This window comes from Anabas testudineus, chromosome 16 (assembly GCF_900324465.2).
Source record: "Anabas testudineus chromosome 16, fAnaTes1.2, whole genome shotgun sequence".
In the NCBI taxonomy this organism is placed as follows: Eukaryota; Metazoa; Chordata; class Actinopteri; order Anabantiformes; family Anabantidae; genus Anabas; species Anabas testudineus.
Genome location: NC_046625.1, coordinates 5,364,940 through 5,390,990, shown reverse-complemented (window position 1 = coordinate 5,390,990; position 26,051 = coordinate 5,364,940). Strand labels below are relative to the sequence as shown.

The following is a 26,051-nucleotide window of genomic DNA, read 5'->3' as shown; positions in this document are numbered from 1 at the left end:
GACAATCACTCAGAAAGTCCTCCCCCTTTACACGATCAATTCTGACATACATAAATCACTTAATACTTGGAATATATTACACAATTACACGCTGCAATTGTGTAATATAAATATCATGTCTGTGTTAAGTCTGTGTCACAGAGGCCAAACACTAAACATCTTTGAAGCACAAAGATGATCAATTCTAACACCACTAACACTCATTTTAAGGCACTTTGGGGATCCTAGTGTCAAAACCTACTACTTTAGGCAAAAATAGAATCTAATGCAGCAGAAATACCATCTCTAAAGTACAACAGAAACAAGAAAATAACAAAAACAGCTATCAAGTATTTTCCATAAATGCTTTTGATATGGTTTTCACTGGAGTATAAATGATTTAAGCTACCAGACTACAGTACAAATCTACCTGCTGTGCATAATTGGAATCAATAAAAGCAGCGCATGAAGCCAAAGTCACAAAGTATACAAACCCCACAATCCTGCTTAGATCCCCAAATCATGCTAGGGGATTTACGAAGCCAGAAAGCTTTGAGGAAAAGGGGAAAAAAGCCCTTATGACCAGGAGGAACACAAACTAGAGAACGGGTGACAGTCACAAGACTGTGATATGAGGCATGTGAGTAAAGAACTGCGATTGTTGCTCTTTTTTTTTTTTCTGTCCTCTAAAGACAAAGTTGTATTTTTAAATTTGTAAAGCTTATTAAAACACTACCAAAACTACTGTTGCTCTCTCTACATGGCAGCAACAGTTCTCTAGTAGAATAGTGTTCATTTGGTGGAATAAGCTGAGAATTCCCATGAACATATACTGCATATATGGCACCGAAATTTGTAATCCGATACAAAATATAGTACCTATTCCTGATATTTCCTTAGGTAAACAACAAATTCTATATAATGATCAATAAGCATCTTTGGAATTAATGATAAGGCATCGATCCAAGACACACTTGACTCATTTAAGTACATTCAACATATCCAGCAAACAGTAATTCTATATTTTTACAGACTTGTCAAAAACAACCAAATACATTTCTCTGAGGCTGAACTGTCACAAATCCCAAACTATTATTTTCTCTTTGTGCACCACAGCTGCCTGACTATATGTGTAAATCCACATGGATAACGTACTACAACATGTTTGAGTCTAAGGTGACAAAAAAGGACCTGCTTAACACCCTGAGCTTAGAGTACTTTGGCTTTCTCTGGACAATTTTCAAGAAAAGAAAAACCCTACACATAGAACAATACTGCTCCCAAACAAGGCAAACTATTTTGATTGCAAACATAACCAACAAAATCCAACAAAATAAAGATCTGCTCTATTTGATGGGAGAAAAAATGATTAACAACCCAGCAGGATCCATTTTCCTGTTGTGTGTATGGCTTGAGAGACTTATTCCTGACAGGGTTCACTAGCTGTGCGTGTTGAGTGTTGACAGCCTGGCCATTAAATGTGAAACCCTGGTTTGGATCGAAGCACAAGCACTGGTCAATGGAGCTCTGAGTGTCAGTGCATGTCTGTGCGTGTGTGTGTGTGTGTGTGTGTGTGTGTGTGTGTCTGTGAGACAGAGAGAGAAAGAGACAGTGCAAGCAGAGAAGCTGAGCAAATTAGAGTACAAGCATACCACAGCACACATGCAATAACATAACTTGAATATACAAACTCAAAAGCTGAATAAAAAAAATCCTGCGTCCTTTGCCAAAACCTTCAAGCACATATAACCTGCAGATTACTCTTAGTACAAAATAAGACAAGATCATATAAAAAAATAAATGACCCAATGGTGGAAAATTATTCTCCAATGTGGGCTACAGGAGGTGGTACTGTAGGTTCTGGTGAGGTGCTGTCTGGTTGTTACATGACGGAACAGTTCTCCGGCTTGGTGCGAGCCTGAAGGGGGAGGTAAAAAATTAATTGTGTAGAAAATTTTTAAAACATGAAAAGACATTAAACACAGTCAATCAGGAAAATACTTAATACAAATAATAAAAATCAGTCGTGCACTGCCTTTGTATTTTTCCCCCCATCCAGTAAAAATGGCTAGAAAGTGATTAATTTAATTTTTTGTTGCTGCTCATAAAGCTCAAAATTAAAGAAATAAAAGTATTTTTAATCAATGATTTATTATTTTATATCCCTAAAGAATCAAGTACAATGCATTATTTTCTTCCTCCTAGCCGCTGAAAATTAAATCAACAACTGAGATGAAGACAGAAAAAAAACACTTCTAATGTGGATGATGAGGCCGACTGAAACAAAACGTCCACTCTGGACTGTGTATGTGGACTCTGACATATTCACTGTCACATCAAGTTTATGAGGATATGCAAGTCTCTAAGGTCTTTTTAAAAAGACTTTCATGCAACCTAATGGTTTCTTCTTCCTTCTAGAAATGCCTAAATGATAATTTGCCTAAATATAACTTCTGCATGGAAAAGAAAACATAGTTGTGGTATTTTAAACATTTGGAAACTCTAGCTCTTCTCCCACAGCTCCTCCTCCTCAGGCCATGATCAATTCCACCTAACATCTAAGGCCAAAACTCGGTTTCAGATCCTTCTAGACCTTGATCCTTGGATCTTGTAAACTGCTAAATGCATTTCAATGAACATCTTGTCGTAATAACATTTATGTTTTAACAGTACCTGTCTGGGCTCATTGGTGCCCATGAAGAAGGAATGTCCCACCAGGCCTTCAGGTAGACCCCCGCTGCTGCCAACACCTGCGTTGCGGTCTGACGGCTGCCCACAGGAGTCACAGATCACTCTGCGGCTCCGCAGGTTGTACTCGTTGTCTGCACCACTTGTGCTGTGAGCTCCCTGCAGGTGGCGACAAATAACAGAGTTACTCAACACTGTTGGCGATGCTGCAGTCAGCTGAGAACTGGGCTGTTCATATTGCATAATGTATGATAATTTCAGATTTGTTGGATTAATCAGAAGTAACAGAAGAGGACTTTACCATGTCATCATCATCATCATCATGGAAGAGGGTACGTGTCACTTTCCTCATGGCCATTTCCTGGGGGGAGAACAGTGAAACAAAATGTTGAGTTACTGCAGTTTAAAGAACCAGAAATGTGTATTTATAGACAAGTGAAGCCAGACCTCTCCATTGGAACTGATGAGAGTGGTCTGCAGGAGATCGCCAGTGCCCCAGGAGTTCTGGGTCTTCCACAACAGGTCAGTGGGAGGGTTGTGAGTTGCACCGCTAGATGCAGCCCAGATCTGCAAAGGTCACAGAGTTTGCAGAGATCATGTCATCGACTAGTAATTGTTGAGCTGCTAGTGAAATAAACATGAAAAAGGATCTTAGAGGTACCATGTAGACCTTTATTTATAGATTTTATTCTCAGTGTTTCCCAACAAAAAGAATTAAGGTCCAACAGACATGTTGAATTTACATCCACATTTGCTAAGCCTGCACTGTTTACATCCGTGTTTGAACAGCTTGCAGACTCTTTCTGTCTCTGCCTTTTGCACACACATTGCCACTGTTGGTGCATTATCAAGACTTGTACATCAGAGGTGTGAATGAGTATTATGTCACCTGAATGCTGGCTGCATGCCATTGGTCAAAACATTTCAGGGTGTATTCATTAGTCAAGTTAAATTATTACAAATCAGCACATATTTTGTAACTTACAGTCACAGTTCCTCCGGCCTTCAGGATGAACTTTGGGGGGAACTTGTAGACAATGGGGGCAGAACTACCACTTTGTCTCTTCACCTGCCAGTTGCCTAATGGTTGATCCTACATGGAGAGCAATGGAAAGATAATTTTAACACTAAACAGAGAATTGAAATGTATTTAAATCCACAAATAATTACTAAAAAGGTAGACAAAAAAAGAAAAGGATCTTCAAAAAATACACCAGAACACCAGAATAAGCTGACAAAGTGCAGGTAGACCTACCTATAGCTAACCTTTTTTCAAATATAAATACCACACTAATGTCAGGATCCTATTCTTAATGGTACATCTTACACATTATATGGTTAGTGCAATTATTATGGAATTTTAGCTATGGAATTAGTGACTAGCACAACACCTCTGGGTTATTGATGTTAAGTCTGTAGGACTGTATTGTATTTTTTCAAACACAGACATAGGCATCAATGCAACCCTAAGCCGAGTCTGTTACCTCGTCAGCCTTGTTGCTGAGACGGATGAACTTTCCCTCCAGGTCAACCTCATCCACTGTAATGCGGCCGCTGGCTGAGGCGTGCTGACTAATCCGCGCCTTGGTCACAGTGCCCCCCGCCACGCTGGACGTCTCGCTGTCGTTGTCATTGAGACGGCGCTTCTTGGTGCTGCCTGTGCCAGAGGAGTTGCGGCTGCTGGAGGCGGTGGTGGAGGACTGGAGCAGGCGGCTGGTGTGGCCGTGGCTGTGGCTGTGGCTGTGGCTATGGCTGTGTCCATGGCTTGAGCCGGAGGAGCGTGTCACTGTGACCTTGGTGGGTGGAGGGCTGGGTGATAGACGCAGCCTGGGGGAGGGACAGAGTGAAAGATCATGGATAGCATACTAACACATGTCATTTCTGCTGTCACAGTCCCATACCTAGCATACTCTAATGAACCACAACCAGAAATACAGAATAATTATCAAGTGTAACTCAGCAGCAAACACACAAATCAATATAATATTCAAATAAAATAAAATAATTGGAAACTCAAACCAAGCTGAAAGGATCATCATGCTATCAAACATAGCATTAAGCTTCAGTATATACTCATTAAAACTGCAGTACTGTGTAGAACCCAGACCGTGACAAACATCACAGACTAAAAGCACCCTTCATGTTCAGGTTCAGTGTTCTCCTGTTGCACATACAACCAATTATTCACTGACTTGTTAGTGGTCCCACTCCTACCCCTACACCCAGTAGCTCCTGTTTTACAAACAAACTATCTCACCTCTCCTCTTCTCCCTCCAGAAGCTTCCTGTAAGCATTAATCTCCATGTCCAGGGCCAGTTTAATGTCCAGCAGCTCCTGGTACTCATCCAGCTGCTGCTGCATCCGAGCTCTGATTTCAGCCATCTCTCGCTCTTTATCGTCCAACCTCCGCCTCATCAGGTCTCGCTCCCTTGTCAGAGCCGCCTCCAGGTCGCGCACCTTAGCCTCGCTGGCAGACAACTGATTTAGAGAATAGGGACACACGCACACAAAGGTTGGCCAATTATGCTGTGTGCACACTTCTTGTAACAGTATAAACAGTCTTAGTCTGTTTAAACCTCAGGTAAGGCTGGATGTTAATCAGTGGTGCTTAGAGAAAACAAAAGCTGAAACAATATCTTCGAGCACTCGTGTCAATATTAGTTAGTCACAGCATCAGTAGAAATGAAAACCACCAGAAAGATAAACTATTAATAAATAGTGTGACTGACAGAGTGAATGTCTATGTGTGTGTACCTGTTTCTGCAGCTGGCTGAGCTGGCCCGACACACTCTCCAGTCGAACACGGGTCTGTTGCAGCTCTTCATGGGCGGCTCCCACCAAGTGGTTGTTCCTGTCAGCTGACTGACGGGCATTCTCCAGCTGAAAGACAGAGAGATGCAATAATTAGCAAGGCAGTGGCTGCTAAGAGAATGCTGTTTCACAGAAAAATACATCTTTGGCTTGTTACCACTAATCATCTTTCTTGTTAAGTTAACCAATTCAGAAATAGTAATTCCCAAAATAGAATTTCTCAAGGGGTACAGTAAAAACACAGAACAATTTAGCTACAGTTTGGTTTACAATTAAATTCCAATGACAAAAACTGCTGTTTTGTTTATCCACATTTCCTCATTAAGATTCCCATAGGACAGTGGTTATTCCTATTAAATTAATTCCCCTCCTGTATGTAGATGAAAGGCAAGATACAAGCTAAAGGAGGATTTTTATACACTAGCATAAACTGAGATACAATGCAATAAGGATGTTAATCACAATTTGACATTATTTAAATCATAGACCATTTAGTAGTAAAGCAGTAAAGCAGCACACAAAGCTAAACTCTATTTTGACTCCAGATGGCGACAGACCCATGTCTCCTGCGGAATCCAGAAATACCTTGGAGTTGTAGGTCTTCTCAATCTCCTCCTTGTAGAGGCGAATCTGATCATCATGCTGGGCTCTCAGCTCAGTCAGGGCCTCGGCCAGCTTGCTCTCAAACTCCTTCTGTCGCCCGGAGTCGATCTCCACCATGCGAGACTCGTGCCGGCGCTTGGACTCACGCAGCTCCTAAAAACACCAACAGAGAGAGGAAAACAAACATAGGAAGCTGCAAAAACACATTCAAGTACAGAAATTTGTCTTGGTCAATCTGACTAATCTGAGCATTGAGGATATGGTTGATTTGACTTTTATTATTTTATTGCAACTTTAATAAACTGCCAAAAAGTAATTTATATTGATTTTTGGTTTGTTTTCATTCAGGTACAGACTTCACCTGTACAAACCTTCTACGGTAAATAAACTTCATTGCATTGATTAGTCAGTGGCTGTGAAGGATTTACTTGTTTAGAATTACGGAGCTCGAGGAGATAAATGCACTGCTCTGATGACGCTTTAAGCAATCCTAATCATTATGTTTCAGTTGGGGGGGGTGTTTCCAGTGCTGGTCAGGGCTTCACTGGGACCCCACTGAAAAACATTTTGCCTTGATGACACCGTGAAATCCCAACATTTAAATATGATTTATAAATATTCCCACTAGTGCATTGTAACATTTTAAATGTGAAAATAAACTTAAGATTAAATCGAGAGAAAAGAGCACGAAAAATAAGTGCATGTGCAAGACAGAGCTCAAGGGGGGAATGCAAAACCGACAAGTAGGTAGTTGGAAGGGAATCAATATCCTGTGTAAAAGATGAAAAGTAGGACAGATGACTTAGACAGCTGAATAAAAATAGAAGGGTTAAGGTGAAGAGCGCAAACCTCGTTGTAGATGTTCTTTTGGAACTCCAGCTCCTCCTTCAGGGTCTGCAAGCGGTTCTCTGCGTCCACTCTCCTCAGCATCTCATCCTGGAGCTGCTTCTTGGCATCGGCTAAGTTACCTTCCAACTGGGATGAAGGAGGAGGTGGGGGAGGGAGAGGACGGAGAGATAAATGAGTTGAGAGAATCTTCTTTAAAGCAAAATAAATAAGCATAACACAGTTCACTGTGTGATCTGTGCAGATTATTTGACAAAACCTGAAGTTCCCCAGTGCGACCAATGGGTGGAGCACGGCCACAATTGTACATCAGTTCTGCTGTAACATTCATTGATAAAACAAACACAGTGAATACTAACTGGTCTGTTTTACCACCTTGTCCTCATTCATATTCAACTGCCTGGAGGGTTTTACATAACATTACAACTTCCACTGAAGTATGTTTAAGGAAGAAGGTTTCCTACATTTAGTCATTTTTAATGTCATTCGCTGAAGTGTTGCATTCCAGCCTACTGACTGTTTTCACCAGCAGCTGGCAACCGAGCGTTTTGAACTTTTCCCACACTCTACAATTAAATGTGAGTTTTAAGAGGTTGACAGAATCTTAATGTGAACAGCAACGGGAACACAATAATTTTCAACTGCCTACAACAACAACCTCTAAAAGACTGATACCAAAACAACAACAGCCAAAAATAATTAATAAATAAATAAAGTTTCACCTTGAGCAGCTGGGCCTTGAGATCCTTGACCTCAACCTCCAGGGCTCGCTTCTCGCCCAAGGCAGTGGTGAGAGAAGCATCTTTAGAATTGAACAGGGCCTCCAGATCCCTCAGCCTGGCCAGAGCCGCTTCCAGGTCAGACTCCTTCTTACTGTTCCTGTTAAGACACAAGGCAGGTAAGAATGCAGAGGTTAGTTTACACCCTTCAAGCAATGTCGTCATATACTTTTAGCCCACATTCACACTGCGTTTTTACAACCCCAGTTCCACTTAAGTTTGGACACTGGTGTTGTCCTTGCTTAAACTGAAACAAGATACACATAGAGGAGCTGTGCATGACATAAACTGCCTTTGTACAGCAAAGTGTAGCAGCAGTTGTCCACTGTTAATGTGAACTGAACTAATGCCAGCACAATAACATAGTGTTAACGGTCATCTGTACTCAACAAGAGCCCATTTAGCACTATCTCAAGGGAACCTGTGTTGAATTAAGAGAATTGACATTTGTTGTGCATGTGCTTGGGTATCTGTGCCCCGCCCCTTCACTACATGTACCAATTTAAAGAAAGAAACTTGGATCTGCCCATGGAAAAACAATATATTCCCAGCAAAAGATGAAGACAGAGGAGGGCGACAGAGGAGGAGGAGGAGTTGTTAGCAGTATTGGTGGTTGATGAACAGTCACAGAGGAAATGGGCTCCCTGTTATTCTATTTGGCCCTGTAGGCTTGCCTTGATTGTCACTAATAATGGCCATCTGCCGGGGGAAATGGCTTCCAGGCTGCTCACACAGACCTCACAGTCCTCAGGTCACTGCCAGCCGGGTGTTAGGCCAGACAGTGCAAGTACAACCAGGCAGAGTGAGCTACAGATACACCAACTGTGGCACAAACACACTCACAGTGAGATAAAGTTACTCCACCGCACAATGACGGATAACAATAAAGATCAAGTCCATCCACAAGCTATTACCTCATAAACGAAGCTGTAATTTATTGGTTTATGATACAGCAATAAAGCTTTTGAAGAGCATGAAAATGCTATTTTGCTTCCTCAAAAGAACGAGGACAAAAAGGACCAGATAAAGCGGTGAATCAGCAGAACTACACTGTGGCTCCATGCTCCAGGCATAAAAAGCAAATTCAGAAAATGGTGAAAAATGAACAAGCCTTTTATGTCCAGAAAAATCTCTCTAAAATTAAATCCAGAGAAAACATCTCCCTGATGCTTTACAGATGTACAACCCAGCTTTGAATACTTGAATGGGTAATTATACAAAAACTCCCAAACTGCTCGTTGTTCAGACCTTTGGAAAAAAAGAGAGAGAGAAGTGGGTCCAAATTAAATAAGCATCATGGCTGTCAGTGTACACGAATACACAAAGAGGCCAAGATATTCTACATCAATCACAATGATTCAAGATGAGTTTGTGACTCCACACTTGATTAGAGATGTTGTCCAAATGCATCAGCTGATTATACTGGCAGTTTATTGAGAAAACCTTTAAACCTTTTCTTAGCTTCGCTTTTAGAAAAAGGGTTTTGGAAGCTGTGGTTCTCAGACTAAATTCTGTAACACTGAGTGATGTTACAAATACACTCGTGAATATTATGAAAAATATGAAATGAAAAGCAAATGTATATTATTGCAGCACACCATTGGTTTTATGTTGTTTTACCTTTACTAATAAATTGGGAAGTGTATGCGTTTTGTGTGAAGTGACCCTTTCCACAGCGTTTGGCCAAATTAAAATGACCAGATGTTGAGACCAGATGTTCAAACATTCTTGTATTTGCAGCAATGCACCAAATTGAAGGTAGGTTAAATGTGGCCCTCAGACAGTTGTAAAAACTTGTTCAAGGGCAGACTGACACAGCAAAATTTGTATGTATGTTGCATTTGTAGCAGGAATGCACTGAATAAACACCAAATATAGTCTTTCTTCTGACAGAGTTTTTTTTCCTTTTGCAGTCACAATTTTTGTGCGATATAATTATTTTACTATGACTTGGTTACAAATTGTGACAAGAATGTGGCTCTTTACAACCGTGGTCTTCAGGCATCTTTAGGTATGGCTATAAATACCCAGGAACATGAGACCACATGTCAAGAACACACACAAACACCTAACATTGCCCAAATTCCTCTGAGAGGCTGCAGCACCACAGTTGCCCCATACGAACATGTCAGTCAGTGTCAAGACACCTACTTGACAGGCAGATTAGCAACTGGGGTATAATTGAATATGGTTACAGCTGTAAACAATGTTTAATGACTTTCGTTTTTTTTGTTGAGACTATAACAAACTAATAGACTTGAACATCTGGCTGTTTCCTACAGCTCATCTAACTCATAGTGTGATGAGACGTAAAGCTGTGGTTGTTATACTGGATCATTTTAAACTCACCACAATACTGCTCATTAATATTATATTATATATTATAATATTGCAAACTTCTTAAAACAAACCCAAATCATCCCAAACATATCTGTGTAATACGAAGAAGACAAAGAAAGATGTGTGTTACTTTTATTGAGCTGGGCTGTAAAGTGTGAACACATTAGTGACACAGTGCATACACACTTTTTCAAATCTACGACCTGAGATAAACATTCCCCTAGACTTTCCTATTATTACAATCAAACATTTTAGCAGTCTGATTCTGCAGACAGATTCTTGAGTGTGTGTGTGTGTGTGTGTGAGTGTGTGTAGGTGGCTGGTGTGATGTTCATTAGTGCTAATGGCCCCAGTGGATCAGCTTCAACAGTGAATTAATGGAAAGAAGTGGCTGTGGTATAGTGACATGCTGCTTCATTATTCCTTCTGACACAAATATGGCAGAAAGACGGAGAGAATATGTTCCAGCAGAACGACAAGCACTTTAACAATCTGATGAATACTTTTAATAGAACTTCTTCTACTACTGGGACTTGGGTCAAACTGGTGTAAGTCTACTTGGTCTGATGACTATTAGCATTTTTACTAACATTGCTAACATTTGCTAAATAGCAACGTTGTCAACGTTAATGTGAGACTTGTGTGCAAAGATATTCAAAAGAGTAAAAGTCACTATAGTCATTGCTTGCACTGAGTCTTTAAACATAGCGGTAGAATCACAACCTTTCCTTCCAGGTCAAGAGACATAGCGTAAAAAAAAAAAAATCAAGATTTTAAATAGTAATTAGAGATAAAGTCAAAATTATTTGTTGGTAGGAGATCAAATGTGCAGCAGAGCTAACTGCTACCTTTGTAGATTTATTGGCAGGACCCTGAATACGGCACAGAATTGTTAAATTATTTGGAAGTGATGAATGAGTAGAGTGCACTGCTCTCCTTCTACAAACCCCACTTCAAGCAAAGTTGGAAATACAATAAAAACTAAAATCTGTGATTTGTTAATTCACTTGAAGCTTTATCTTATGAAAGTACAGAGATTGTACAACTTAATTGTATTAAAGTTGGTAACAGGTGAGCACATCATGTTTGGCTATGACAGGAGGATTCACCAAAGGCTCAGTCTTTGTAAGGAATAAGACTCAAGGTTCACCACTTGCTGTAGAGTCTGCTTGAGAAAAGTGTATTTCGTTATCTACAGTACATAATATTGTGATTCATGGACTCCATTTCAGGGTGTAAAGGCCAAGGACAGAAACCACTATTGAATGTGTGTGACCTACGAGTCGGCATTGCATCAGAAACTCTCATCATGCTACTATGAGGATTACAGTCACATGGACTCAGGAGTACTTTAGAAATCCTTTGTCACTTAATACATTCTCCTTCTACAGTACATTCAGAAATGCAACCTAAAACCATACATCAGTTCACTGCTCAGTGAACACTTGAGTTCTCTGGAGCCAAGCTCATATCAGATGGGCTGAAAGACGGTAAACATTTTCTGTGGTCACACGAGTCGAGTCGTTTTCAGGAAAAACAGACGTTGCAGCTTCTTTGTGCCAAAGACCAGAAAAAAAAAAAAGACCATCTAAACTTATTAGTGAGAGGTGCAAAAGCCAGGATCTGTGATGGTACGTGGATGCATCAGTGCTCACATTATGGGTGATTTGTGTATGTGTGAAGGAACCACCAGGGCAGACACATTTATTGGGATTTTAGAGAGATATCTGTTGCAGTCATTCTGGAGAATTGCGGGATATTTCAACATTTTTCACAAAGTCAAGTCCCATTCTGCACGTGCTACAACAACGTGGCTTCATAGACAGTGCCTGTGCTTGACTGGTCTACTCACAGTACAGATCTGTTCATAAAGAGTTGATTTTACCAGTGACTGACCACCAAATCAAGTACATGATGCAGTATTAGCTCAAGGTCACAACTCTCAGGCTACTATTAGGCTAGATTAACATTACTGTTTCATCCTTGTTGGGAGAAAGTCTTTATTCAATGTTTTTGTGTTGTTTATAGCAGCTTTTGAACTATCCAGCACTTTGGGAACTGGACCAGAAGCAGTCTACCAAATCATATTCAGTGCAGGGTGTTTTTGTGAAATAGAGTGGTATCAGGGGCTTTGAACAAGGTTGTGCAAAAAAAAAAAAAGATCAGCTGGCCAGACTGCAAACAATGGAGAGTGTGGATTTTTTTTTTCTGTTTAAACACACTACATTTGATTTCACTTGGAGTAAAGCTCCGGCCTGAAGTAAGTGCTCTTCTCTGCACTGAAGGGGCCCACATGAATAAACGCATGGCAGTTCAGAACAATTCACAAAGCATAAGCTGGCCCTATGGTGGTACATACCACTGTAAAAAAACACAAAAGGATAGAGCTTTTCAAAACATGGTGAGAATTTCCAATTATAACACGGAAATCCTGTGGTAACACATTTCAAGGGAAAAAATGTGACAAATTATGTTTTTGTCTGACGCTAGAACATTTATCTAGATCTGATATAATTTAAAAAGGTGGAAGTGGAGAACATTTGGCCTAAAAAAGAAGAGAAAACACATTTCTGTACATTTTTCAGGATGTTGATCCTGGACTTTGGATTCAAACACTGAGCAGTGTCCGAAGACAATAGGTGGTGTGTTTTTGTGTGCATGTGTGATTCACTATGTACACGTGTGCCTGTGGGCGCACATGTATTTGTGTGTTATTAATTGTGTTTTACACCGTTTATGTTTGGGGGTGTTAACTATGTGTGGTGGTGTTGACTATGTGTATAAACCTCTATGTAGGTAAATGTAAATGTGCACTGCATGCATACGAGTCTTCATCTGTTCATATAATTGTATGACATCATACTTGTGTTATGAAATATGAAGGCTGGCACAGGACCTTATGTGCACCTTCATTTGCACCTTATATGCATATACAGTATGTGCCTGCACATATGTGTTACAATGCAGTATATTATTTACATAATACAATTCATGGTGTGAGAGTTTTTCATGGAGGCGTTTGCTTGGGACTGTTTATACAGTCCTGTAAAAGCTGTGTAATTAGAGAGTTTCAGCATAAATATCCGACTTTCTGTTTACATTCTGTTCTACCGAAGCGCTGAAGTCTCTCAGTCTGCGTTCAGAACATGTGTGGGGTCTTTGTAGTTATTACACTTCACATTTATAATACAATACACAGTAAGCAAAATGGTACTGGAAATAGCTAAGCGCTAACAGTTTGCAAAAAATGCCAGGTAATAGAAACATAAATCACATAAAAGCAAAGAAATACCACTGTGCTTCATCAAGATAAGGGAAATCTGTTGCACATAAAATAAGACTGCAAAGTTATTTCTAAGCTTTTAAAGTGAGAAAGATCTTTGTGACAAAATTGCAAAGATGTACATTTTCTATTTCGCACAAAAAAGACAAACAAAAAACGAAGTGAAGTTTTGGTATGCTTTATTTTTAAGTGTAAACTAATTGTCGTCTTTTTTCATGCCTTCTTTCTACCCACACATAAATGTCTGCTCTCTTGAAAAATAAAAGGAAAAAATAATGAAAAATGTTTAGAACATCATCCCGCCCCCTTCAGCTGCAAAGCTTTTTAAGGCATTTTTATACAGAGCAACTAGAGTAAATGACGCATTTTAAGGCACGGAGACAAAATGGGAGCTATTGGACGGAGACAGTGAGAGAGGAGGGAGAGGAGGGGAGGCTAGTGGGGGAGTGTGAAATGGAAATGTGAAAAGACAAAAAAAAAAAAAAAAAAGAGGGGGAATAACAGAGACAAGAAATCTGAGGAGGAGGAGGAATGTGTTGGCTCGGCTCCCAGCCTCAAGGATGACTCACAGCTATCTTTGTCCACCTCAGTAACGAGAAATGAACCCCGCCTCGTGAAGTGAAAGAAAGAGAGAGAGAGGAAAAAGCCCAGTCTCCCCCCGTTTTGCTATGCCGTTGCCATAGTGACCAAGGCCTTGTCGTCAGGCCTGCTAGCACGCCATTTCCACCATGTTGTGGACGCAGTGGGAAAAAAGGAAAAGACTTTTCTGTGGAGGTTTTCAAAAACATCTCAAGAGATATACTGGGTGCTTTTTATATGCTTTAAAAAGAAACCAACTTGTAATTTCTACTGGTTATGGCCGACAAATTACTGCCACAAAGGCGGCAAAAAGAGGACGTTAAGTGATCTTTGCAAACCTGATGCCAAGAAGTTAATCACCACTGGCAACTAAAGCATAACCTACCAATTTAAAACATAAATTTAGCAGGTTTAGAACTGTAACAGATATACAGCATTGTGCGTTTTTATATTTACCAGTACAATTTCAACATAATGTTGATGATTTCTGATGTAGTTCCTGCAGGAATTAAATCAGTGACCTATTTCATGGATACTGCCAGACATGTTTCCAAACACATTCCCTGTGTTTGGAAACTAAATCCGTGCTGTCACTATTGAAGGTTAACATACTATAGTCTACCAGCCTGTCCTGCACTGGTCAATATCAGATTGTCGCTGATATTGTGACCACATAATCTTGGCTTAATACAGTTTAAAAGCAGCAGTTCAAAAGCACAATTTCCTCACTTATTTTCTGTGATATCTACAGTAGACATGAGGTTTTTGTTGTATTTGGGCCCCATTTCAGTGAAAGTAAACAGCATTGAATGGTTACTGTTGTCCATGGTTTTGGAATCGAGCAGGGTCTCGATTCCACTGAGAAATTCACACATCTCACTTTCAAAGAAGGTTTCATATCAAAGAATTGAAACTTTTAATAGCATGCTCTGGTTTTTCAAAAATAGAACAGAAGAGATGTTCCTGTTGATTTTTTAAAGTAAATTTTACCATTCACCTACATTTCACTGAGGGTCTAGTAATTAAACAAAAAAAACTATATTTATTTATACAAGTTCCTATTTATGGTAGCTTGCTTGGAAAAAATCAACGTAGCTGCAAGAGACAGAAATCCCTTCATGCACCACAGACACCTGGGAGCTGCCCACTACAGCTACAGTCTTAGTGTTTACAGCTCTCTGGAGCAATAGCACTTTGCACATGGACACACGTGTTGAAGCTTTGGAGGAAACTAAGTGTGCAACTCATTCATTTCACTCACCAAGGTTTTCCCTGCCTGCACCTTTAAATCATTGGATCTTTGTTTGGAGCTGCTGTAGTTACTAATGATTGATCACCTATAGTCCATTTCCTGTAGTGCTATCCAAAGAATTCCTCTGACATGCAGTGGTCATTCCATACAGTATGTTACTACATAAACACACACACACCCCGTCTGGCAAACATGTATGGACATGTGTGGGTGGGGTTTCCCCGATGACTCACAGCTTCAACACAGACGAGAGGGAAAAATGGGTTCTCCCAAATTCCCTATAGATTTTCTGAAATGTTCCTAATTATAGCCCACCGTTCCTCTTTCCATCCTCTACAGCTACACTGAATATAGCTGTTCACAAAGCAGCTTTATGTGAGGAACACAAAAGGGAAAAGGTGACTAAGAGGAAGGCTGTTGAAGAATGGAGATTTAATAAACAAACACAAAGACCCTAAAATAGAAATGACATCAGGAAATCATGCCACAATGATTACTGATGTTAATTTAATTATCAGTCCAGCATTTCTTTTTAAAGAAGTCTACAGAAGACCAAAACATTAGCAATGTCTTCATCATTTGTCCAATGAGATGCTGTAATCAGTGGATCTTTCGCATGTTTTCCTTATACCGGATTTTTGTTTTCTAGTTAATAAGTTGATAGACTAATTAGTTAATGATATAATATTTGACCCACTCATTCGTGCAAATATAATTTTAAACATGTTTAACTAGTAGATATAACATGCATTAATTCTAGCAAATATTTCTAAGATAATCTGCAGACAAAACGAATACAAACAAATAAATGTGCAGTAGCAGAAACATTAAAGGCTGACACATGATAGTTTCCTCTGTCTCTTCCGGGATGGTGAACAATATCAGGGATTGTGTGTCTGTGTATATGCGGACAAAACAGTCTTTGCCAGGGGCCACCCGCACACATCCACGCGATACAAATGGGAACAGAGTTCTTGGTCTTAAAGCAGAGGAAATGTCGACCGTAGCGGATTTCTTCTGATGAGACAACCACAGAGGGAGGGGAAGGACGGGCAGTGTTTTCTAATACCAATCTCATGGTCTTGCTTAAGCTGTCACAAAAACAAACTTTGTAAATCGAATGGAATTATATGTACGCTCCTTGTCCCACTAATGCCTGCAGAAATTTGCATTTGTTAATAATGTTCCTCAAACACAGAGGTAGTAAATAAATAAAAGGGAAGGTCTCCCACCCGTTGATAATGCCTGTTGGAGACTGTGTCTATATGCGTGTGTCTACAGACACCAAAAGGCATATGAAACAGACCTTGTTCCTCCCTGCATGATTAGCTGATGATTCATCAGCGAGTGACTCAGATGCCGGTTGCCTGGTCTTTGTGTTTGCTTGTAAACCACTTTTCACTGGTACAGAATTAGATTAGACTTTGATGATAAAGAGCAGCACGGGACTACAGAGACACACACTTTGACCATTCATTTCACAATTTTCCATTGTCAAACAAGCAAAAACCCACATGAATGTGGAAGTAAAGACAGGGAATGCTAGTGATTAATCAACATAAGAACTGTTGACATGGAATGGTTACTATGCTTATTATAAGTTTCCTAATCATCATCTTAAAAAAAATGTTGATCAAACCTGACAAACAAGTTGTTATTCCAAGTAATCAACAATAAAACAATGCAAGCTTGCTGAACCTGTAGCTATTTTAAAAACACTGCATTCTTTTGATAACTGGTTCAACTCCACTGAGACTTCTACCAAAAGCAAGTGATATTGTGCACATATTTTACATTAATTGTAGACATACTTTTAAGGTTGGAAATTTGCTTTACTCCGTTTCAAACTGTCAATTTATGTCCTAGAGTTTCATTCTCATTTCCACTAACAAGAGACTGTGGAACTGCCCCCCTCTAATAACAAACGGCACTCTTTTTAGCTGCACTCAATACAAACACCATGTGTAGAAAACGACTGTAGCTAGTGTTACCCCCAAGCTAAACAAAAACCATGTGTAGTTTGAGTCTGATGAGCTTTGTTCAGCATTCTTCAGCTTGTACTTGCCTATGACGGAAAAAAAAAAATTTGATGCTTGGAGTGCAACCAGGTTGTGGTTGAGGGACTAGCTCGACAACTGGGTGCTCTCACGCAAAGCTAAAATGGACTGGCATCGGATACAGACATGCAGGAAACGCAGGAGAGCCCAGTGGTGGGCCTACAGCAGATCAAACAGAGAAGAAACCTGTTCAAACACCAAACATCCAAAGAACAACTGTTGGGTGCATTTGACGTTCGCAAGCTTTCCTGCAATTGTCTAAAGTCTGGCACTCTGTGTACTCTTCTCTGTGGCAAACCCCACCCATCTGGCAACAAGTAAAAAAATACTTTTCCAAATACTTGCTGAACCAGAAGTTGGTGTGTGTGTGTGTGTGTGTATGTGTATGTACACAACTGAAACAGTCAGTTGCACATATCAAGCATATGTATAAAAAACTAACTGAAATACCAGGTAGAAAAATCTGCATCTAAAGACAACTAAAAAGACTACAATCCTGTAATTAATAAAAAACCACACCAAGAACCAGTAACTTGGCTCCTAATCACATTTCCTCAGTCTTCATAAGCAAGAGCAACAGTTAATGCAGAACATCTGACACATCTCAGATCGACTCAGAGTTAAAAAAGCTCCCTAACAAACTCTGTGCCCTGTTTAGATTATATAGTCAAACTTCTCCAAACATGCCATCAATTTACATCCATTTCACAATTGTTACATAACTGGCGAGATGGGATGGTTGAGGTTACAGTGCACCCACCATCCCAGTACCCAATGGAAAGGTCCTTGAGGAAAAACAAAGTCAGTGGAAAGAGAAAAAAGAGAGAGGGGGAGGGAGAGAGACCGGGTAGAATCCCATCATCTTAAAGTGATTCGCCCTGTCCATGTGCAAGTGACTCATCGAGGTCTTGGCTGGCTCTGAAGGCTTTATGGAAACTCACAAAGAATCACACACACACTCTCTCTCTCTGCCAAAACCTCTGCTCTGTACAAAGTTCTGGTCTGTTCAAGTCCAAGACCAACTCTCTCATTACTTGCACACCAATAAAACCAGAGTAGACGGCTCCATACAACAGCCATCAAGCATATTTACAGGTCAGCCACATCTGTTTTTCATTGCACCCTTCTGTTCGAGGCTCAGAAAACAAATAGTCACCAGAACCAGGCAGTCATACCCTCACCAGGGCCCAAAGCACCTAGTGACAGGATCTATAGGATCTCTGTGCAACAACAGATGCAAACTATGTGAATGTGTATTTACAGTCAAATTAGGAAAAACATTTTCAAATAAATACCAAAGATTTTTGAGCTCCAGGTTTTCACATGGAAATTTCATCTTGCATCATTATAAATGTTATATGCTTGAATTGTGTTTGATCCAAAACAATCTAAAGATGCAAACATGGACTCTGAGAAATTGTGATGCGATAATATTTGCAGAGTAATTAATCGTTTCGAGATTTTATATATATATATATATATATATATATATATATATATATATATATATATATATATATATATATATATTTTTTTTTTTTTTTTTTTCATTTTTTTTTACCATTTACTGCTGTTGTGTAATATAAATTATTTGGAGTTTAGAGGAAAATGTCAGATAGGAAAAAAACAGACCAACACATTTTTATTAAATTGCATCTCTAAGATTTTTCAACTATAAATAAAAACCACCTCACAGGATCTTCCTGTGGTACTTTAGAAAGCATGCATTTAATACTTGAAAAAGGCTATATGATTCAATTTCCTTTACTGCTGATCTTCTCTGCTCATCTCCTCCTGAAATACTCTGTGCTCTGTGATGACTCAGTGTGAGAGACAATTGTCTGATGTCACTTAATATGAGCTGAGATCATCGCAGGGGAACACAGGCCTTTCCCCTGAGGCAGCCAGCAGAACAGAGCAGAACATGATCAAGCAGCATGAGAAAAGATGTACAGTAGCACGATGGAACCTGCTGGTGGTGACAGATGGTGGTTTGCTGCCTCAGTTTCTGGCCTCGGGGAGCAGGACTCATAATGCTGAGCTTCAATTTAAAGTATGAAATGTTGATGTTCTGTATAATTTTACCAAACTCTAACTGCTGCACATTTAGACCCGAGGAGATGCCAGAGACTGTGACAGACACGTTTGAGATTGAACTAACATTTCATTTTCACAGCAAAGTGTCTGAAAACTGTTTACTGCTACATTAATTACTCGAGCTAAAGAGCAAATGCTGCCAAAGGATGATTTTTTACTGACTGCTGCTCTCTATCATAGTTATAAGTGAGTACATCAGTTATAAATGAAGCGGTCAGACTTTGAATCTTCATAATTGGATTTTTCTGTACTCCAACTGTTTGGTTATATTTGGAACTTAAATTATAGAAAATGATCACAGAAACCTGGCAAGCTTCATTTTTCATGCCACTAATTATACTGACCTAGTAACAGCATGTTACAATCATTAATTCTTTATATATTCTTTATATAGTCTGCATAATCAGACTGTAATTTGTTGGAGGGGAAGATGCTGCAGGATACTGATATTACACCATCATCCTGACTTTTGTTTTTATCTGAACAAACTCAGACTTTATCTGCTGTACTTAAACTATTTTATACAATCTTTTAGAAATTATTTATGACTGTAAATTAATCAGTAGTTATTTTCTTATTGTTTAATTGTCTCTTGTGTCATTTTTAATTGATGAATTAAACTGTTTAGCTGCAGCTCTAGTTTCTTATTACAAGTACTTAGAATATTACAATATTTTAAAAGTAGGTAACTCAGTTCTGTTACCTACACCTATGTTGTTTTTATTCTGGAATTTCCTAAATTAGTTTTTACATTTCAGTTTTTTGTTATGAGCAACGTTGTTAATATGAGAGTCCCTTAGCAGTGTTGGCCTCTAAGTGCTTTCCCTGCTGTCAGAGGTACAGTATTTTCCCGATTGCATGAGAAAAAAAGGACAGTATAATGATGTACTGTTGCCACAGACTATTAAAAGAAAGCTTCCATTAAAACAAAAAAAAAAAAAAAAAAAACTTGCTTCAAAGGCTTAACTGCATGATCAGAAGTGGAGTGCAGACTTGCTCGTCCATTTTAGGAAGAGACATTAAACATTTTATCTCAAACTTGACACGAGCAGTTTAAATTTGACCTCCTGTTATCCATAACATAGCCTAATAATAGCACTGAAGTTAAATGTGTTACCTTAGGCATGTATAGAATTCCCCTCAGGTTAAATAGAGAAACCTTACTCACTGAAACTCTGACTAATATTAGACCACTTCTCATGACGTCCACCGCTGCAACCACCCCACCGTGCACTCCCCCTCTTACTTCTCCTTTCACGTCACTGGATAGGGCCTGGTTAAATGTTGCAGACGTTTTGTTTATCACAATGTATGTGTTGCTTAGTGTGACACATCTTATTGTTTGACCCTAAATGTCAAAGTCTATTATGTAGCTTAGAAACATCACAATATGTGATATGTTGCACGAGGCAGATGAAGTCTCAAGATCCAGTGGAGAAAATATAATCAATTAAAGAGAAGCAACATGAATAAGTCATTTAACCTGCAAAACACATCTGTCACTGATACAGGTCATACACACTGTAATAAAAGCAAATGCTAAAACATTCCCAATCAGGGAAAATGGGAATGTGTTATAGAATAGCTGCACTTCCTGCTGCGTTCTCCGATAGTTGACCTCAACTTTACATATTAGTCCATGGACACATGATAATGTGTATGTGTGTGTGTAGTTTCTCAGTCATCCAGGTCATGGTCATCACAAAAGTGCTGTTCAGAACTGGTAAAACAAAAAGTCCAGTCGCCACTGAGCAGCATCTTTGCTGTTATTGTACTGGATCTTTGTATTATATTGTGTTTCAGTCTGCAGCTGCACCGGGACTTGTTCTGCCACGTTTTGTCTACCACAGAACTTATTTAATTCATTTTTGCAAACACTGTTCCAACAGAATATGTCTGAGAACTTCATTTATCTATGTAACCACACCCTGCCGACAGGTGGGGCAGACGGAGTGGAGGTAAATCCCTGCCTTCAAGTATTCAAAGTCAATTTGATCTTTTAAAAAAGGGCTTGGCTGTTGACAATTGCAGAGTCTCATCTTTATCAAACAGACTTTCAACAGTCCACAAAAACAGTTAGCTTTTGGTTTTAGATGGCATGTAGAGCAAATATACAGTCACATAACTTACATAAATATCAGCATACAACACAATGCCTTCTCCAAATTATGTTGATAGAGAAAACTACGACATGACAAACATTAGCCTGTGTTTTCATACCATCGTAGCTGAAGCTTAGACCGGGAACTAGACAGGAGCATTATTTCAGTGTTCAAGGTAAGATGACAAAGCTTTACACTTAGATGTTCTTTTACAATGCCACATTCCATCCACACCCACTTTTGACGGGTAATGAGGGTTGTTTTTCCTACAGTTTTAAATTATTTACAAGTCAAATAGTGCTGTAGGGAGACTGACAATCTGACCTAGCAGCTTCAATGTTTGCCTCAGGGGAGAGCATGTGTTCCTTGTAGTCATTATAAATATGACTGAAGAGATGTTTTGTCATCCAGTGATTGCTCTGCCTGTTGTTGTGGGTTCTGCTAAATGTGGGAGGAAAACAAATTCTATATATTGAGAGAAGTAGTTGTTTGTTGTGCCGTCATCTGTTACCATTAGCACCTGAAGCTCAGTTCAGCAGCAAGTCTAAGCAGCCCGTCAGTTTATATTAATAAACCAGACTTCCCGTTACAGTGAGTCCACACTCAGCCCATTCCAAAGGCCACGAAAAACCTCTGAGTCACCACCCCGTCACAATGCAGAGCCAATGCTACCAGAGCACCGTGGTAACCAAACACCAAACATGTCGGCTAAATTATAACAGTGAAAAGTCGGCCCAGGCTGGACTGAGTGAGTCTTTTCCATTTCACATCCCACACAACAGCTCAGCTTCCTTTTCCTTCAGGAGCTGTTGCTCTTCTCTGGACAAGTAGCTAAAAATTAAAAGAAGCATTGAGGGATTTGTGGAAATGCAAACAAAATTCAATAATACTATTCTCAACACTTACAGGACAACACCTTTATGCAGAGCACAACAAAGTCAACATGCTCACCCACGTACAGACTATGCAAATTTACAAATCATAGATTGATGAGCTCAGGACATCTTCATTATTGACAGCTCAATGAAGGTCAACAGCAAAATACACTGCTTCAGAATACAAATACACCACATTAGAGGCCCATTTCCTGCAGAATTTATGAATCTTTCCACAGGCAGAATCCCCAAGACACGCCCACTGGAACACTTAGTTTCATTTTCTCAGGCTCCTGTAACCAAATGTGCATTTTTCAAACACATTCCTCTGAAGCCTGGCTTCACTGGCTGAGGCCGACCACAGTATTGTGACATTTACCTATGTAGAAACCACAGTTGAGCATATGACCATCAACAAACTCCATCAACCAGACATACATAAAGTGAGAAGTGAAATGTCTTATGTACATTTAATAAGAAGTGGAAATAAAAACCTCTACAATGTCACCATTCTTAATAACTTAAGTCAATCATTTATTAAGTGCCGCCCCCCACACACACAAACTTTCAGTGCCAAGTTTGATCAAAGGTCTAGGTGACGTCTGTGATTTCTGTGTGACAAGTAAAATATTAACTTCAAATTGTTTTATAGTGTTTTATAGTTTTTGTTTCAAATATTACAAATGTTTCAAACCATCAATACACCACAACAAATCCACTGTAATCCACCGACTATAACGTCAGTACATCACAAAAAGTTCTAAGCAGCAGAGTCGAGCACTTTAATGAATGACATTCAGCCATTTTGGCAGCAATTCTACCTTAACAGAGCAGGCCGTGTGTTAAAGGTGGAGCTTGTTTGCCTGGAGGTGTGTCATTTACATATCCCCAGGGCTTAAAGTGACAACTCTGCTTACCAAGTAAATCATACGTTAACTATCCAGAATGTGCTAATGTCGGGTTTGGCTCCACACATTCCTGCTAGTAAACTCATACTGAACAACAACAACAGGTGTGAACTGGAGGCAAAAGAGCAGAAGAGGCATTCAGAGTCACGATCAGCTGTTTCACTACTGTTCTGCCATGTAATGTGTAGGAAATCTCAACAGCACACAATTCTTAAACATCAGAGAACTTCCCTAAATAAGGAACCACACAATACTGCAGCCATACTTCAAAAATGTACGAGTGACTCAAAGTGGTTCTGAAGTATATCCGCATGAATGGCGGTTTATCTGCTGCATGTCTGTGAAGCCACATTCAAACTTTGTAACATCACTGCTGACCCAAAGCCACTCCCATTCAAGCCCCACCTTCTCACCTTGCTTTGAGATCCTTATGCTCCTCCCTGATCTTTCCCAGCTCCAGCTGCAGACGTGCTCGCTCCTTGGCCACCTGGTCCAGGGTCTTGCGTGCATCTGCCAGCTCTGTCTCATAGGCCGCCTTCATGCCAGACAGATCGCGGCTGACTGTGGACTCGGACTCCGAGATGCGCAGCCGTAGCCCGGCGTTCTCCACCTCCAGAGAGCGCACCTTGTCGATGTAGACAGCCAGCCGGTCATTGAGGTTGCACAAATCCTCCTTCTCCTGCAGCCTGGTGATGCGGGCTGGGGAGACCGAGGCATTGGGACCACGGCTGGAGTGTTTCTGGCTCGGGGTTTCCATGGCAATAATGGCTCAACAAAAGGTGCAGAAGGGGTGAGTTAGTGGCTGTGGGGAAGAAGGGTGAAGAAAGAAGACAGAATGAAACCAACAGTACAGAGTTTATAGTGCGTTTCCAGGGCTGCAGTGCAATAAATCATGGGCTCAATCACGTGTTAAACTTTAATAGACTTTAATACAGTGAAGAAATGTTCCCGCCTTGCATAACCCTAATCCTTGTCTGGGCAGCCCGCCTTAAATGATGGCTCTGCTCACAGTTCTGCACAATAGTACAAGTCTGGAACCTTTTTACACACTTATAAAGAACATCTGTAAATCTTTATTTAGTACTTGTCTTCTATTATATTTGTTTTTTAGTACTTTAGATGATTTCTTTTTATAAAAGATTTTGTCTCCTTTGGCTCTATTAAATTTTTGTAGTAGTTAAGCTGCTTTATGCAGAGTAAATATATTTCCTCACAAACTCCAACCCCTGCCTTCGGCTCAATCACAAGGCAATTAAACACATTTATAATCATTCTTACGAAACCCAGCTGCAACCTAGCACAGCTAAGAAAAGAAACTTTCCTCCTCTACTCATCAGCTTTGGGAAAATAGAAGCAAACCTCAAAACTAACTACTTTCACTCATTTATGGTGATCAGCATGTTCTATAGCTTTCACCTGAACGGATCATAATATATCAAATAAATGGAGTCGCTCATAATATACATATAAAAGACATGCTGAAGAATGTCCCAACAAGGACTTGCACATGGCTTTTTCTTCTTTGTCTCCATAACAGTGCTACACTGCAATTATGGAAGCCTTCAACTATATTAATAAATGTATCAACACTGTTATTATCAACTTCAAGTGTGGATAAACACGTGTGACTTAGGAAACGGTTCATTCCACAGCTGCTGCTCCACTCCAAACCTAACAGCTCTGAACGGCAGGAAACCATTCTCCAGTTTGGTTCAGGAGTGGGTGGACGCACCAAACTTTGCCATCCATCACCTCGCCACCATTACCAAAAGTGCACACAAGGATACGCACTCCCATGTGAGTGGGACAGCGCGCACATGCACGCACATGATGTGTGCACACGCCCACAGGAGCAAACCCACACAGTCACAAGTACACTCTGAACTAACTTTGAATAAATGAAGCATCCATTTAAGCTCCCAAAATGTGCCGAGTGTTGTCAGGTGCTGTCTCATGTCCTACTATAATCACACCAGACACTAAAATAAGCTACAACCAAGTTATTCCACACCACTCCCAGTCAAAATGAAAATGAAAATTGAGCCTTTGAGCTGAACAAGTCAAACAAGCCCGATATTATCACCAGTCTGTACACAACAGTGGCTCTGCTGCCAGTGTGGCCAACATGAAAAGTCTCACAGGGAGGGAGATAAAAATCTTAGCAAACACTCTGAACCTTACCTCGGCTGTGTGAGAACCTCTTGACTGCAGCCTGCTGCAGGAACTAAAAAGTGAATGTACAGGACCTTTCTAGAAGTTTATCTGCTGGTCTGAGTGTGTGTAAGCTGCTGTGAGTGTGTGTGTGCCGTACCCCTGAGGAGTGAAGAGAAGAGGATCCAATGAATAATGCAGCCTTGCTCTCTGCTGGTGGGTGTGTGTGTGCCTTTGGCTCGTGCCCTGATCTGCTTTCCTGGCTGTCGCTTACTGCACATGTACATAGAAGAGCTGAAGAGCGAGAGAGGAGGGCGGGAGCAAAAAAAGAGCGGAGAGGGTGGGGCAGCAAGGAGGAGGAGGCTAGACAGAGTGCACACACACACACACACACACAGCAGCTGCTGAGCTTTATCTTTCTCTCCACCGTCTGTATCTTTTTCCCTTACTCATTTCACTCTGACACAGCTCTTGCAAACAGACTGACCTCAGTGACTGGTGCCAGTAGTCTGTCAGTAAAATGCAGTGACACTGATGACATTCAGCAGATGAACAGCTTCTAGGTGGTTGAAAGTGTGTGAATGTACAGATATCACCCTGCTCTTCCATGCTGCTATGAACAATAACTCCTTTGTCCACTTTTCTGGTGGTAAAAGACTGTGACAGCCGACTCGAGAGCAAAAACACTGAGGAGGACTTTC

At 40.2% G+C, this 26,051-nt stretch overlaps 1 protein-coding gene across 2 annotated transcripts; it reads right to left on the bottom strand.

Moving 5' to 3' along the window:
- Nucleotides 1-646: 646 nt before the first annotated feature.
- lmna (lamin A) lies at nucleotides 647-25,640 on the bottom strand. Of its 2 annotated transcripts, none has more exons than XM_026370899.1 (13): nucleotides 25,511-25,640; nucleotides 23,613-24,001; nucleotides 7,650-7,806; nucleotides 6,931-7,056; nucleotides 6,064-6,234; nucleotides 5,422-5,547; nucleotides 4,925-5,145; nucleotides 4,152-4,494; nucleotides 3,653-3,760; nucleotides 3,115-3,234; nucleotides 2,969-3,028; nucleotides 2,653-2,826; nucleotides 647-1,897 (listed from the first exon to the last, which is right to left on the bottom strand). In XM_026370899.1, the coding sequence occupies exons 2-13, from the start codon at nucleotides 23,954-23,956 to the stop codon at nucleotides 1,862-1,864; spliced, it is 1,986 nt and encodes a 661-aa protein (XP_026226684.1). In that variant the 5' UTR covers nucleotides 23,957-24,001; nucleotides 25,511-25,640; the 3' UTR covers nucleotides 647-1,861. The 2 variants fall into 2 exon arrangements, with proteins under 2 accessions (XP_026226684.1, XP_026226685.1); XM_026370900.1 differs by lacking the exon at nucleotides 25,511-25,640 and adding an exon at nucleotides 25,381-25,504.
- Nucleotides 25,641-26,051: the final 411 nt, after the last annotated feature.

Bases quoted from the DNA above. Each gene is read 5' to 3' on its own strand.
- lmna (XM_026370899.1), bottom strand. From the start codon at position 23,956: ATGGAAACCCCGAGCCAGAAACACTCCAGCCGTGGTCCCAATGCCTCG. The intron at 3,235-3,652 runs GTAAGTTACAAA...TGACCTTTGCAG, and splicing joins AGGCCGGAGGAACTGTGACT to ATCTGGGCTGCATCTAGCGG. The intron at 1,898-2,652 runs GTACTGTTAAAA...CTCCCCCTTCAG, and splicing joins GCACCAATGAGCCCAGACAG to GCTCGCACCAAGCCGGAGAA.